At 37.3% G+C, this 13,002-nt stretch overlaps 3 protein-coding genes and 1 pseudogene across 3 annotated transcripts; 2 read left to right on the top strand and 2 right to left on the bottom strand.

Annotated features, from left to right (window-relative positions):
• Window positions 1–478: 478 nt before the first annotated feature.
• Window positions 479–1,208, top strand: LOC113359393 (glutathione S-transferase U10-like). Its single transcript, XM_026603035.1, has 2 exons — window positions 479–796; window positions 918–1,208. The coding sequence occupies exons 1-2, from the start codon at window positions 479–481 to the stop codon at window positions 1,206–1,208; spliced, it is 609 nt and encodes a 202-aa protein (XP_026458820.1).
• A 3,926-nt stretch (window positions 1,209–5,134) lies between these two features.
• On the top strand, window positions 5,135–7,756 carry LOC113356060 (annotated as a pseudogene).
• A 66-nt stretch (window positions 7,757–7,822) lies between these two features.
• LOC113359394 (protein NRT1/ PTR FAMILY 5.10-like) lies at window positions 7,823–8,287 on the bottom strand. The gene has a single exon (XM_026603036.1). The coding sequence runs from the start codon at window positions 8,285–8,287 to the stop codon at window positions 7,823–7,825; it is 465 nt and encodes a 154-aa protein (XP_026458821.1).
• Window positions 8,288–8,289: 2 nt separating this feature from the next.
• LOC113359395 (protein NRT1/ PTR FAMILY 5.10-like) lies at window positions 8,290–9,571 on the bottom strand. The gene is made up of 3 exons (XM_026603037.1): window positions 9,312–9,571; window positions 8,714–9,202; window positions 8,290–8,620 (listed from the first exon to the last, which is right to left on the bottom strand). Exons 1-3 carry the CDS (start codon window positions 9,569–9,571, stop codon window positions 8,290–8,292), a joined length of 1,080 nt encoding a protein of 359 aa, XP_026458822.1.
• Window positions 9,572–13,002: the final 3,431 nt, after the last annotated feature.

The raw sequence follows: 13,002 nt of genomic DNA on the forward strand, positions 1-13,002 counted from the left end.
AAATCTTACCTGGATAAAATCCTAGAATTTCACGAACAGATTTACCTGGAAAAGTCTTACAGGTTTTTACATGTACCCCGTATTATCACGATTGTCATCATAAAACCTTAGAAATTGAAGACAAACATTAGATATATTGCAAGAACAAATATTTCGTTGGTTGTTTAAGGGTCTAAATATGAAACCCAAGGGAAATTTAACAGGAGGATTCTAAATTGGTGGTAGCTCAAACGTCAAATCTTAAAGACTCCGTATATAGATCAAACAGGTATTGCGAATTCTTAAGGCCGCAAGTTTCCTAGCCGTCCAAGTCAAACGCCATCCGGACGATCCCGACCGCCAGATGACAGTTTACGACAAATCCTGTCCACTCTTTGACTCTTTGATCAAGGAGACAAAGTACACCTTTTTTTATTACAGTGATACTAAGATTTGCGACTTGATACAATTGTGTGTGGTGAGATAGAGAGGTGGGGAGATGGAGGAAGTGAAGCTGTATGGTATGTGGGCAAGCCCTTTTGCCAAAAGAGTTGAAATGGCACTAAAAATGAAGGGCATACCTTATGAATACATTGAAGAAGATATAATGAACAAAAGCGAGAAACTCCTAAGTTGCAACCCTGTCTATAAGAATAAGAAAATCCCGGTACTTGTTCACCATGAAAAGCCCGTGTCTGAATCACTCATAATCCTTGAGTGCATCGACGAGACTTGGAACTGCCCACCTTTACTCCTTCCCGAGGATCCTTTTCAGCGAGCCAAGGTTCGGTTTTGGACGAACTTCATCGACCAGCAGGTAAAATCACTTTTTGGTCCTTACGTCAAATAAAATATGCATACTCGAGTTGCACTATATCCAATTAACACTCTCAAATCGCTGAATACAAATGATTCCATTGATACGAGAAATATACAAGTTTGAAGGTGAACAACAAGAGAAAATCGTCAAAGAATTCTCCAAAATGTTGAAGTTATTGGAAGAAGGTGTGGAGAAAGACTTCTTTTCAAGCGGAACTGTCGATTTTTGTGGTGGTGAGACACCAGGAATACTAGATATCGTTTTCTGTTCAGTTTTTGGAATTCACAAAGGCGACGGATCCAGTGGTGTCAGCGAATTTGAGATGGATACTAATCCTTTGTTGTTCAAATGGCTGAATTCTCTAAAAGCAACTGCAGTGGTACGAGTAAAACCAAAGATTAAAGACTAAAGACAACGATCAAATTTGATCTTAGTCCGTGGTGCCACGCTACGGTACAAGATTATATTTGGTCGAGCAGGATATTTTAACTGCGCCGGTCGACCAGACGCAAAACAAAATCACGCCCAATGGGGCCCAAATACAAAATACGCCCAAATGGGACGTAGCCGTGAAATCCGGCTTCATGTGAGGCGTTATTATAACCTGCGCCTCATGAGGCGTAACTAGAAATTGCGTCACACCAGGCGTGACTAGAAATTACGCCCACCGCACACTCGTGCCGCACGTGCCAAGGTTTATACACCCTCGTTCTCATCGATTCCAGTTTCTTCTCATCGTTTTTATGCTTTTTCTCTTTTCTGATAAACCCTCGTTCTCATCGATTATAGTTTCTTCTCACCGTTTCTACTGTGTTTTTTTTTCGTTTCTCTATCTCGAGTATCCACGATGACAACCCTAGTGCTATCTTGAGTATTCAACAGACAACAAAAGATGAAGAATGATTAACTTTAATCATGCGATGAGGTATGTCAATCTTTCTTTTTTTTATTCACTCCAGTTATAGTTCAATTATTCCAAATAAAGATCAAAATCATATTTTTTAACACCCTTCTATTTCTTTATTAGATATACGAGGACAGAAGTTTAAGTTTCCAACGGTTGAAAATGGCCAACGTTCCAAGATTTCCAACGTTCCAAATTCCCCAACGATATAATTTCAAGCTCCAAAATTTGAAATTCTGAACCTTTGAAACGGCTAACAAACATGCGTAATACAAACTTGCGCTCAGTGATTGGGCGTAACCAAAAATTGCGCCCACACCAGGCGTAACTTTGAGTTAAGCCTGAAATCAGGCTCATTTTAAAACTACGCCCCAGCAGGCGTTGGTTTATATTCTGCTTCGTACAGGCGCAATTTTGGTTTGCGTCTCACTACCAGGTGGTGACTAAAATTGCGCCCCACATTGGCGTAGTCCTATTTTACGCTCCACCAAAACCAAACTAAAGACCAAATTTTGTCTGATTTTTAGTTTTAGTCTAGTATTTGCTCTTTAATCCGTTCCATAGTGTATGATATTTGGTCCAATTTTTTAGTTTTGATCGTCCGCTGTGGATGCTCTAAGAGCAACCACAGTGGGCGAGTATAACCAAATATTTGGTCAAAAACGAGACACAGCGGACAGACTATCGATTAAAATCCGGACCAAAGACCAAATCCCAGACTATAGGTCCAAGACCAAGATCAAAACCAAATATAGTCGAGCGAACGTATAGTTAACGCCCCACCACCAGGCGGGTGTATAGTTAACGTCCCACACCAGACGTGCATAAAGTCCCCGCCCCACACCAGGCGTGCTTTATACCTCCGCCCCATTTATTTTTTTTTATTTTTTTTTCTTTTGGCTCTTTTTTTTATTCACTTTATATATGGGGCGGGCTTTATACCTCCGTCCCAAGTTTTTTTTTTTGGAATCTCATCGGGCGTACTTATAGTTTACGCCCCACACCAGGCGAATGTATAGTGCACGCTCGACCAAATTTAGTCTTCTACCCGTAACGTCACACACCAGACTAAACTTAAATTTAACCGTTTTTTTTATCTTTAATCTTTGGTTATACTCGCACCACTGCAGTTTCTCTAAGAGATCTTCCTACAGTTAAAAGAGATATCACCTCCTCATGAAGCGTACAGTGCATTACTCAAACAGTTCCGAGCCATTTCCCTTCGATCATCATCACAGATTTGAGTTATATACTAGTATATATTTTGTTTAGTTATGAAACTGTATTGGGTTTGGGTTGAACTAGTAGTTTGCATTAGGAATAAACACGGCTTGTCTGTAATTAGATTCTGATATATATATATGCATAAATGTGTTTGTTTTTTTGCTGTGTGATAACAACAACAACCACAGGAAACTACAGTTAGCGCAAATTGAACAATCTACCTAAACCGACCCGACTATTGGCGACTATGGTCTAACGATCCATTTTACCAATGGGGAAAATAATCGTTTGGTCCTTTTTTAGGTGGGTCCATGTCAATTTAGTCCTTTGGTCAAACGCCTTTACTGTTTGGTCCATAATTATTTAAAAATATTAAATGGACAAAAGTATCCTTCCGGGTTAATTTCTACTTATTTTTTTGTAGCAGTTCATTCGTCAAAATAAACTCCTGTTAATTTCTACTTATTTTTTCAGAAATCACTTAAACACCAGAGTTCATTTCAGAAATGAACTCCATATAAAAACCTAAGAAAACCAGAGTTCATTCCAGAAATGAACTCCATATAAAAACCTAAGAAAACAGAGTTCATTCCAGAAATGAACTCCATATAAAACATAAAAAAACCAGAGTTCATTCCAGAAATGAACTCCATATAAAAACATAAGAAAACATAGTTCATTCCAGAAATGAACTCCATATAAAACATAAAAAACCAGAGTTCATTCCAGAAATGAACTCCATATAAAAAACCTAAAAAACCAGTTCATTCCCAGAAATGAACTCCATATAATCACCTAAAAAAACAGAGTTCATTCCAGAAATGAACTCCATATAATCACCTAAAAAAACAGAGTTCATTCCAGAAATGAACTCCATATAAAAACCTAAAAATATAGAGTTCATTCTTTACATGAACACACACAAAAAAAATCCATAAAAATCAGAGTTCATTCGTAGAAATGAACTGCAGTAGCATCACTTCATCATCTTCGTTGTCTTCAAATAGCAGCAGCAACAAATCCATGAAATCGTCGTCATCGTCGTTTTCTTCTTCTTCATCATCAACAACAACATCAAATTCAAGATCTTCAACACGAGCAGCAAACATCAAAAAATCAAGATCTATCGTCTTCATCGTCATCTTCAACATAAATCTATCGTCGTCTTCATCATCTTCATCGTTTTCATCATCATCTTCAAAAGAAAACAGAGTTCATTTCAAGATTGAACTTCATCAAATTCATCATCTTCAACAATAGCAGCAGCAGCGATGAAGAAAAACATAAATCTATCTTCATCAAGAAAAAAACATCAAAATCTTCATCACAAACCAGAGTTCATTCCTGAAACGAACTCTGTCATCTTCATCTTCTTCATCAGCAACAACAACTCATCTTCATCCTCTCCATCATCAGCAGCAACAACAGTTCGTCGTCGTCTTCAAAACAACAGATCTTCATCGTTTACAGTAGCAGATCAAAATCTTGAAAAACCGTTCACATCTTCGACATTAACACCAGCAGCAACGATGAAGAAAACCCTAGAAAAATCGTTTACATCTTCAACAGTAGCACCAGCAGCAAAAAACGATGAAGAAAACCCTAGAAAATCGTTTACATATTCAATCTTTCGTTTACATCTTCATCTGTGTTTATTGTTTCACAAAAGAAAAAAAGAGAGAAAAAAGTAGATCTGGAAAAGAAAAGAAAAGAAAAGAAAAGAAGATGAGAGAGAAAGTAAATCTGAAAATGATTCCATCTCTCTTACCTTTTGACTATATATATGGTCCTTATCCAAAAGGGTATTTCTGCCACTACAAGGTGACATTTACATCATCCATGACATCAGTCTAGGACCAAACAATAATTTTTAAGACCAAACTATAATTTATATTACCAAATAGGACCAAATAGACAGTTGACTGGGTCAAATAGACTAGACCCTCTCTAAAATATTATTCATAAGACCATATGGTATTTCCTACAATGATAAAACGGTGGGTCCCCGAGAAAGTGATATCAACCAATCATCCAATGGCACATAAGCTGGGTCCAATGGTTGGACTTTGACTATTAGTTTGGAACATGAACCGTGTTTTCCTAGCTAAACTTGTGCCCTGGAGGCAGGCAGCAGGCTCGGATACAATCCAGTTTCCATCTTTTCATCATCTATGACAAGTTTTCTTAGACGTTGACTTAAAGGCATTTCCAGAAAAATAAATAAAATCCCTAAATTTGTATAACTGGTTTTTGAGATGGCCAAAAAACCAGAGCTCCATTGATAGGCAAAACCAAATTAATGGCGATCTCAACTGTAGGAGAAGATTGCAGTGAGTCTTCAACTGAAATTCCGTTACTTGCAGAGAGATCAGGTGTGATAGAAGGTGTAGTAAATTACAAAGGAGAGAAAGTAATAAATAGATCAAAATATGGTGGATTGGAAATCAGCTTCGTTTATAATTGGTGTTGAAATCGCTGAAAGATTTGCTTATTATGGTATTTCATCAAATCTAATAACATATCTAACTGGTCCACTTCATCAATCAACTGTTGTTGCTGCTGAGAATGTTAATATTTGGTCTGGTGTTGCTTCATTACTTCCTTTACTTGGTGCTTTTATTGCTGATTCATATCTTGGGAGGTTTCGTACAATTCTCTTCTCTTCTCTCCTTTACCTCCTGGTAAATTCAACTCCTTAATTTTCTTAGATTTTTTTTCTTTCTTGAAATTTCTGCATTCATTTCTGTCACAGTTATTGGCTTGTCGGTTATGTAAAACCGACGTTCTTGTAAAACTGGAATATTGAATTCTTTTTGGATGGGTTTGCAGGGGCTTGGATTGTTGACAATGTCGGCTTCATTAGTAACTCTGACAGATTGCGAGAAGGATACGTCTTGTTCTTCGTCTAATTTACAAGTGATTTTCTTCTTTTCATCTCTCTATTTGGTGGCATTTGCTCAAGGTGGGCATAAACCATGTGTGCAAGCTTTTGGAGCTGATCAATTTGATAGGCATGACCCGGAAGAATTTAAGTCTAAGAGTTCATTCTTTAATTGGTGGTACTTTGGAGTTTATGGTGGTACTGCCGTTTCACTTTCATTTTTGAATTACATTCAGGATAACTTGAATTGGGTTCTTGGTTTTGGGATTCCTTTGATTTCTATGGCAATAGCACTTGTTATTTTCTTGCTTGGGATGAGGAGTTATCGGTATAGTTTCACAGATGATAAGAGAAGCCCTATTGTGAGAATTGGTCAAGTGTTTGTTGTAGCTTCAAAAAATTGGAGAGTTGCTACTCCTGCCTTTGAAGAGGAAGGGTACCAAATGACATTGAATCCCGCTGGTTCTCACCAATTCAGGTAAGGTAAATATTGATGGATCATTTTAGGTGATGCTGGAGTCGTTGAGATTTCGCTGAGGACGGAGTTTAAATTATGCGGCGAACATTCTAACTAAAAGTTAAAATTTGGATTATCCCCTTGTGGTGACCTTACATGAAGGGTACCAAATGACATTGAATCCCGCTGGTTCTCACCAATTCAGGTAAGGTAAATATTGATGGATCATTTTAGGTGATGCTGGAGTCGTTGAGATTTCGCTGAGGACGGAGTTTAAATTATGCGGCGAACATTCTAACTAAAAGTTAAAATTTGGATTATCCCCTTGTGGTGACCTTACATGAACATTGCTTTTAAACTTTTTCGGGATTTGTAGCCTTGCAAGTATCCTTCACGCTGTTTTGGAACAGTTGTTAAAACAGTAACTCTTCTTGTCTCTTCAGTACTGGCTCCTATTTCCGGAGCCATTAGAAAAATGATGTCCTATTCGAAAACTTTGATATCGCTTATCTCTGGCAAATTGTAGTAACTAAATTAGCTGTTTTTGTTGTGCAGATTCCTTCACAAAGCTCTGATTCCTACAACAGGTGATTCTGGTTGCAATCAAAATGGATGTAGCATCACACAAGTGGAAGAAGCCAAGGTGGTACTGCGGTTAGTTCCCATATGGATTGCATGTTTAATGTATGCAGTGGTTTTTGCACAATCCTCGACCTTTTTCACCAAGCAAGGTAGTACCATGGATAGATCAATAGGATCGAGCTTCGAAATACCAGCTGCATCACTTCAAACCCTTATTAGCTTATCAATTGTTCTCTTCATTCCATTATATGATCGCGTCTTGGTTCCTATTGGAAGAGTTGTAACCGGAAAGCCATCTGGGATAACAATGCTTCAGAGAATTGGATGTGGGATGTTTATATCAGTGGTCTCAATGGTTGTTGCAGCTATAATTGAGAAGAAAAGGCTTCAAACTGCTATTGATTCTGGGTTGATCGACATGCCGAAAGCAACGGTTCCCATGAGTGTATGGTGGTTGGCCCCTCAGTATGTTCTGTTTGGAATTTCTGATGTTTTCACAATGGTTGGTCTACAAGAATTCTTTTACGATCAAGTGCCAGACGGGTTGAGGAGTGTTGGTCTCTCTCTATACCTGAGCATTTTCGGTATTGGGCACTTCCTTGGTGGATTCCTCATCTCTACTATTGAAAATGTAACTGGTGGGAGTGGTCAAGATAGTTGGTTTTCTGACAACCTTAATCGGGCTCATCTTGATTATTACTACTGGCTTCTTGCTGGACTTGGCATAATCGAGTTTGCAGCCTACTTGTATTTCTCGAAGTCATATTTGTATAATACAGGAGCTTCTAAGTAAGGCTTAGGTACTAATGCACATATTTATAATGTATACAGGGGATCAAGTAAACAATGAAGTCTACTCTTGTAGTTATGACAACAGAAATACAAGGTTTATCATGTTCAATTTATAAACAGTTGCAGACAGTCGATAGTTTGCGAAATTTACCGTGTCTTCAAAACGCTTCTTGCATTTACAGCTTACCTTTTGTAGATATACGATTTTGAAATATATATGAAGCTAATCAATTCCAATGCACCAAGTCCTGCAAGAAGCCAATAGAAGAAGTCGATGAGCGCTCGGTTGAGATTGTCTGAAAACCAACTGTATCGTCCACTTCCACTAGTTACCTTATCTAGTATGGAGATCAAAAATCCACTGAGAAAATGCCCCACACCAAAGATACTCGAGTAAAGGCCGAGACCGACACTCCTTAACTCATTTGGCACTTGATCATAAAAAAACTCTTGCATACCGATAAAGAATACGTTAGCGGCATCCTGCATTATGTACTGAGGGACCAACCACCAGATACTCATAGGAACTGTTGCCTGAGGCATGTCAATTAATCCATAATCTAAAGCCATTTGAAGCCTTTTCTTCTCGACTATAGCTGCTACTACTAGAGATACTGTAGACATGCCACAACCAGTTCTTTGAAGCATTGTTATGCCACTGGGTTTACCTGTGACAGTTCTAGCCAAAGGAACAAGCACGCGGTCGTAAAATACGAAAAAACAACAGCAACACTGCTGAAGATTCTCATGGAGGCAGATGGTATCTCAAAATCTCTTCCTATATTCCTGTTCATTGTATTTCCTTGCTTGATGCAAAATGTTGTAGATTGAGCACTAACAATTCCATATATAATACATACAACCCACACTGGAACCAGTCGTACTGCAGCCTTTGCCTCCTCTACTTGATCAGCGGTACATGTTATATCATATTTTCTTGAACTGTCATTCGATACGTCAATCAAAGCTTTGTCCAAAAACCTATACGATGTTGCGCTCGGTATCGTAAATTTACAACATAATGTACAAGCTAGGAACAATAATGCATAAGATTGACGGTAAGGCTTCTCTTACTTGAATTGATTAGCCCCAAGATGTGTCCCATGGAGTTTGACTGTGTCCTCCTGCAGCGAACCCAAGGATGCGGTCTTTCTCCAGTTTTTGGCAGCTGCAATGAACACTCTGGTTATCCTTACTAACGGGTTTTGCTTCTTCTCGCTCACACTATAACGATATGTTTTTGTTTGGAGGAGGAAAATGACTATTGCTACCACCACCACAGTGCACGGAATGCCAAATCCTAAACCCCATCCCATATTGTCTTGTATGTAGTTCAGAGTCAAGTGAGAAATGCCGCTACCTAGAATTAATCCTAAGAACCACCAATTGAAGAATGAGCTCTTGGATTTGCATTCTCCAGAGTCTTTTCCATCAAATTGGTCATCCCCAAAAGCTTGTGCGCAAGAATTGCATCCAGCTCTTCCAATTGCCATTATATACAATGAACAAAAGAAGAAGCCCAGTTGATAAGAAGTCAGAGAACTGAAAACTGAACTGTTACCGCTGTAGTTCAGAGAGCTTATTAGAGAAGGAAGCATAACCGATAAAGTTAACAATCCTAGTCCCTACCATATCAAAATATATACAGTGTAGTTAGTAATAGCTCAAGTACAGGTTTGAAGAGATTCCCCAGTAAGTAAAGCTATCTGCAATATCAATTGGAATTATAGAATAAGCAGATTTCCATCCTCCATATTTTGATCTATCATACACTCTTTCTCCTCTGTAATCCACCACACCTTCAACAGCATCACTACTACTAAGGTTTCTGTCTCCTCCATGATCACTACTACTATTACATGTAGTTATTAGCAAAGACTCATCGAGTTCATGATCATTGTTCCCATCAACAACACCTGATAAGATGGCCATGGATTTTTATTGCTATCGATTTTGGTCTCAGTTACATGGACGGCCGGAGAATCTTGATTTTTCTATTGTGTAATAGTAATAGACTTTTTTCGACATTATTGGAGCATATATGAAGTTAGTGGGAAGAGACTTTAATATAGTAATTTCCATTTTAAAAAGTTTCTATTTGCATGAAAATATCTAAATAATCGTTAATTTATCAAAAAATTGTGAGAATTCCGGTCCCGGTGAATTGTCTCATGTGCACCAGAGAAGCCTAAAAAAAGAGTAATTTCTTGCAAAACAAAATTATCAGACGAATCTAAGTTCTTTGAAAATCAAGAACGTGGTAGCGAACAGATTAAATCATTCTTTGAGTCTTGTTCTTCATCTATCAGTACAAGTGATTTTCTTTTTGTTATTTCTCTATTTAGTGGAAATCGCTTAAGGTGGGCATATACCATGAGGGTCAAAATAGATGTGATAGCTGCCCGGCCAATTTGGCATTACATCAGGGAAACTTGGAGACTCAAAATCCTTAAAAACTAGACATCAAGTTTTGAACTGAAACTTCTGTGCTTGCTTTGCTTTTAAAGGCTCTGAAATTTCTCCAAGTCATATTCAAAATTTGAGATGGCTGCTTTGAACAAAGAATGTTAAGCGATTATATACAGAATGCTTACAGAGTTACAGACGATCAAAAGCTTGCGAAAATATCATTTCAATTTACTGTGTCTGCGAACACCTCTTGCATTTACCTCTTGTAGATATACGATTTTGAAACATATATGAATGTAAGCAATTCAAATGCACTCAGTCCTGCAAGAAGCCAATAGAAGAAGTCGATGTGCGCTCGGTTGAGGTTGTCTGAATACCAACTATATCGTCCATTTCCACGAGAAATTTTTTGATGGGGGCGTTTTTCTGAAAGGGGCATGGGGGACAAATGATATGTTGACACATGTCTTTGATTCATGTCCCCTTCAAAAAACGCCCCTATCAAAAAATTTCTCCCACTTCCACTAGTTAACTTATCTACTATGGAAATTAAGAATCCACCAAGAAAATGCCCCGTACCCAAGATATTCGAGCAAAGACCGAGACCGACACTCCTTAAGTCATTTGGCACTTGATCATAAAAGAACTCTTGCATAACATCCACTGGTTTTTCAAAAATTGGACAGACGTCCATTCTACAATTTTGAAAACTCACATACAAACATTATTTCACCATATATAATTGTCTACTTTCAACGTTTGTTCAAAATCAAAACATTGATTTTATAAAAAATACGTTTTAACGTGAAACTCACGTAAATTTGAAAAACAAACATATATATTATTTATTTTTGCTCCTTCGAGAGTATATTTTTAAAAATTTGTGAAAGCTTACACATCGAAAATAAATTTTTCATGAAAGCTCATAGACAAATTTTTTACTAACAGACGCACGTCTATTAAAAAACAAATTCTCTCGTACAAGCATCCACCTATGAAACGAGAGTTTATTAAAATCTCACATATTTAAAAAAATAAAATCTCTCCTACATTAGGGATTATTTCTAGTTTCTTAAACTAATGATCGGACGTTAGTTCCTAAAACTAGGATTCTTATAAAACTCATGTCTATACATGCATATGTGTGTATAATTTTAACATGAACAACTCGTGAACAAGTTATCAACTTCTAAAAAAAGAAATAAAAAAGAGTGGTGCTACACCAATTTACGCTCGTTAGGCGATGCTCTGTCATGCTACTGAGATCTTCGTTCAAGCCATGGTTCGCTCGTACAATCGAAAATCCGGTAACATTCTATCTTACGACTAAGTTCAATTACTTATTTCGTCTGTAACTAAAAAAAATCACCATCCGGTGCTGACTGAGGAACATGTCTGTCCCTCACTAAGCAGGGGACTTAATGTAGATGGTGTATTTTCGACAAGGGCTAAAATCGTAATCCCATAATTGTATGTGCTCCTGATCCAGCAATCAGATGAGTATTGAGGCTCATGTCTCTTATCGAAGCATGAAAGCTCATGCCACAAGAATCTCTGACTGAGAATATTGTATCTCAGAGTATATGTAGATGTGTAGTCTCTCAACTGAGGCAACGACATATCTCATGAATACTGAGCAATTTCAGTAATTACTTCTATATATAATCTAAAGATTGGACGGCTTCTAGACAGCTTGTCTGCTAGTATAGAGAAAAAACGTCTTCAGGATGTAACAATGTTTTCCCTGACTATATAAAGGAAATATGACGCTTCAATAAGCTCATATCACTCAATTCCTGAATAATTAATGCTCCTAGACGATCGTACTAGTATAGAGCCATCAATTAATTATTCCTAAATCATTAGATTCATTAACTGAATCGCTAGAAAATATTCTATGTTTTTCATAATATTTCGTTACTTCAATTCATGGTTCTTCCCAGCAGAATTCCATAGGTTAGTAATAAATATTCAAAACACGGGAATCTGAGCGATATCGAGTAAGCTCCGACCAAAATGGTGCAAGTGTACTCAGCAGTAATGCACTAACGAGCACCTAAATGCACGAACGAGCATTCCAAAATACGAAGGAACGATGAACCTATGCAAAATAGGAACAAAATAATAAATAATAAAACATTAATCAAGGTGCTGGGGGACTGGGCCCAACGACCGGCCGGTCGTGCCATGGCCAGTCCCACGCCCAATTTTATATTTTATCATATTTTCATTATTTTCCTTGATCTCATGAAAATCTCTTCAGTTGAACAAATACAGTCGAACCTCGAGAAATGAATGCTCTCAGGACCAAGAAAAAATATTCGTTTAGCGGGTTTATTTATTTATCGATAAATGAATATTTTATTCATTTATAGATAAACGAATATTTATTCATTTAGACAATATTTTCTTAACTAAGAAGTTAGATTGTACAGGATAAAATGTACAAGTATACCAAAAAATGGTCAATTAGAAGAAGACATCCAAGGATTAACTGGTGTCATTTCTAATTTATGTTATAGAAGTGTGATGGACATCGAACATCTTTTGAACTATCCTAACGAGAATGATGCAGTTATGGAGTCTCCAACAGACGAAGAAATTATTGAGTCAATAATGAATAATGAGAATGATCCTGAACCAGACGATTGTAGCGTCGTACCAAATGTGTCATCTAAAGATGCTTTTTAAGCGATGGTCGCTTTAAAAAATTACTTGCTACAACACGAGCAAAATATTCCAGAAATTGTGCAAGCAATGCATAAATTAAGGATACGGTGCATTTTTGGTTTGGGTGGAAGAAAAAGACAATCAACCATAAATAAATTTTTTTGAGTTCATTCCTACATATATTTTTATGTAAAATTTTCTGATTATGTATTGTGGTTTATTTTTATATATATTTTTTTTATATATAATTCAGTGATTATTCGTTTATATTTCTATATGGCCTT

Source organism: Papaver somniferum, chromosome 3 (genome assembly GCF_003573695.1).
Source record: "Papaver somniferum cultivar HN1 chromosome 3, ASM357369v1, whole genome shotgun sequence".
Taxonomy (NCBI): Eukaryota; Viridiplantae; Streptophyta; class Magnoliopsida; order Ranunculales; family Papaveraceae; genus Papaver; species Papaver somniferum.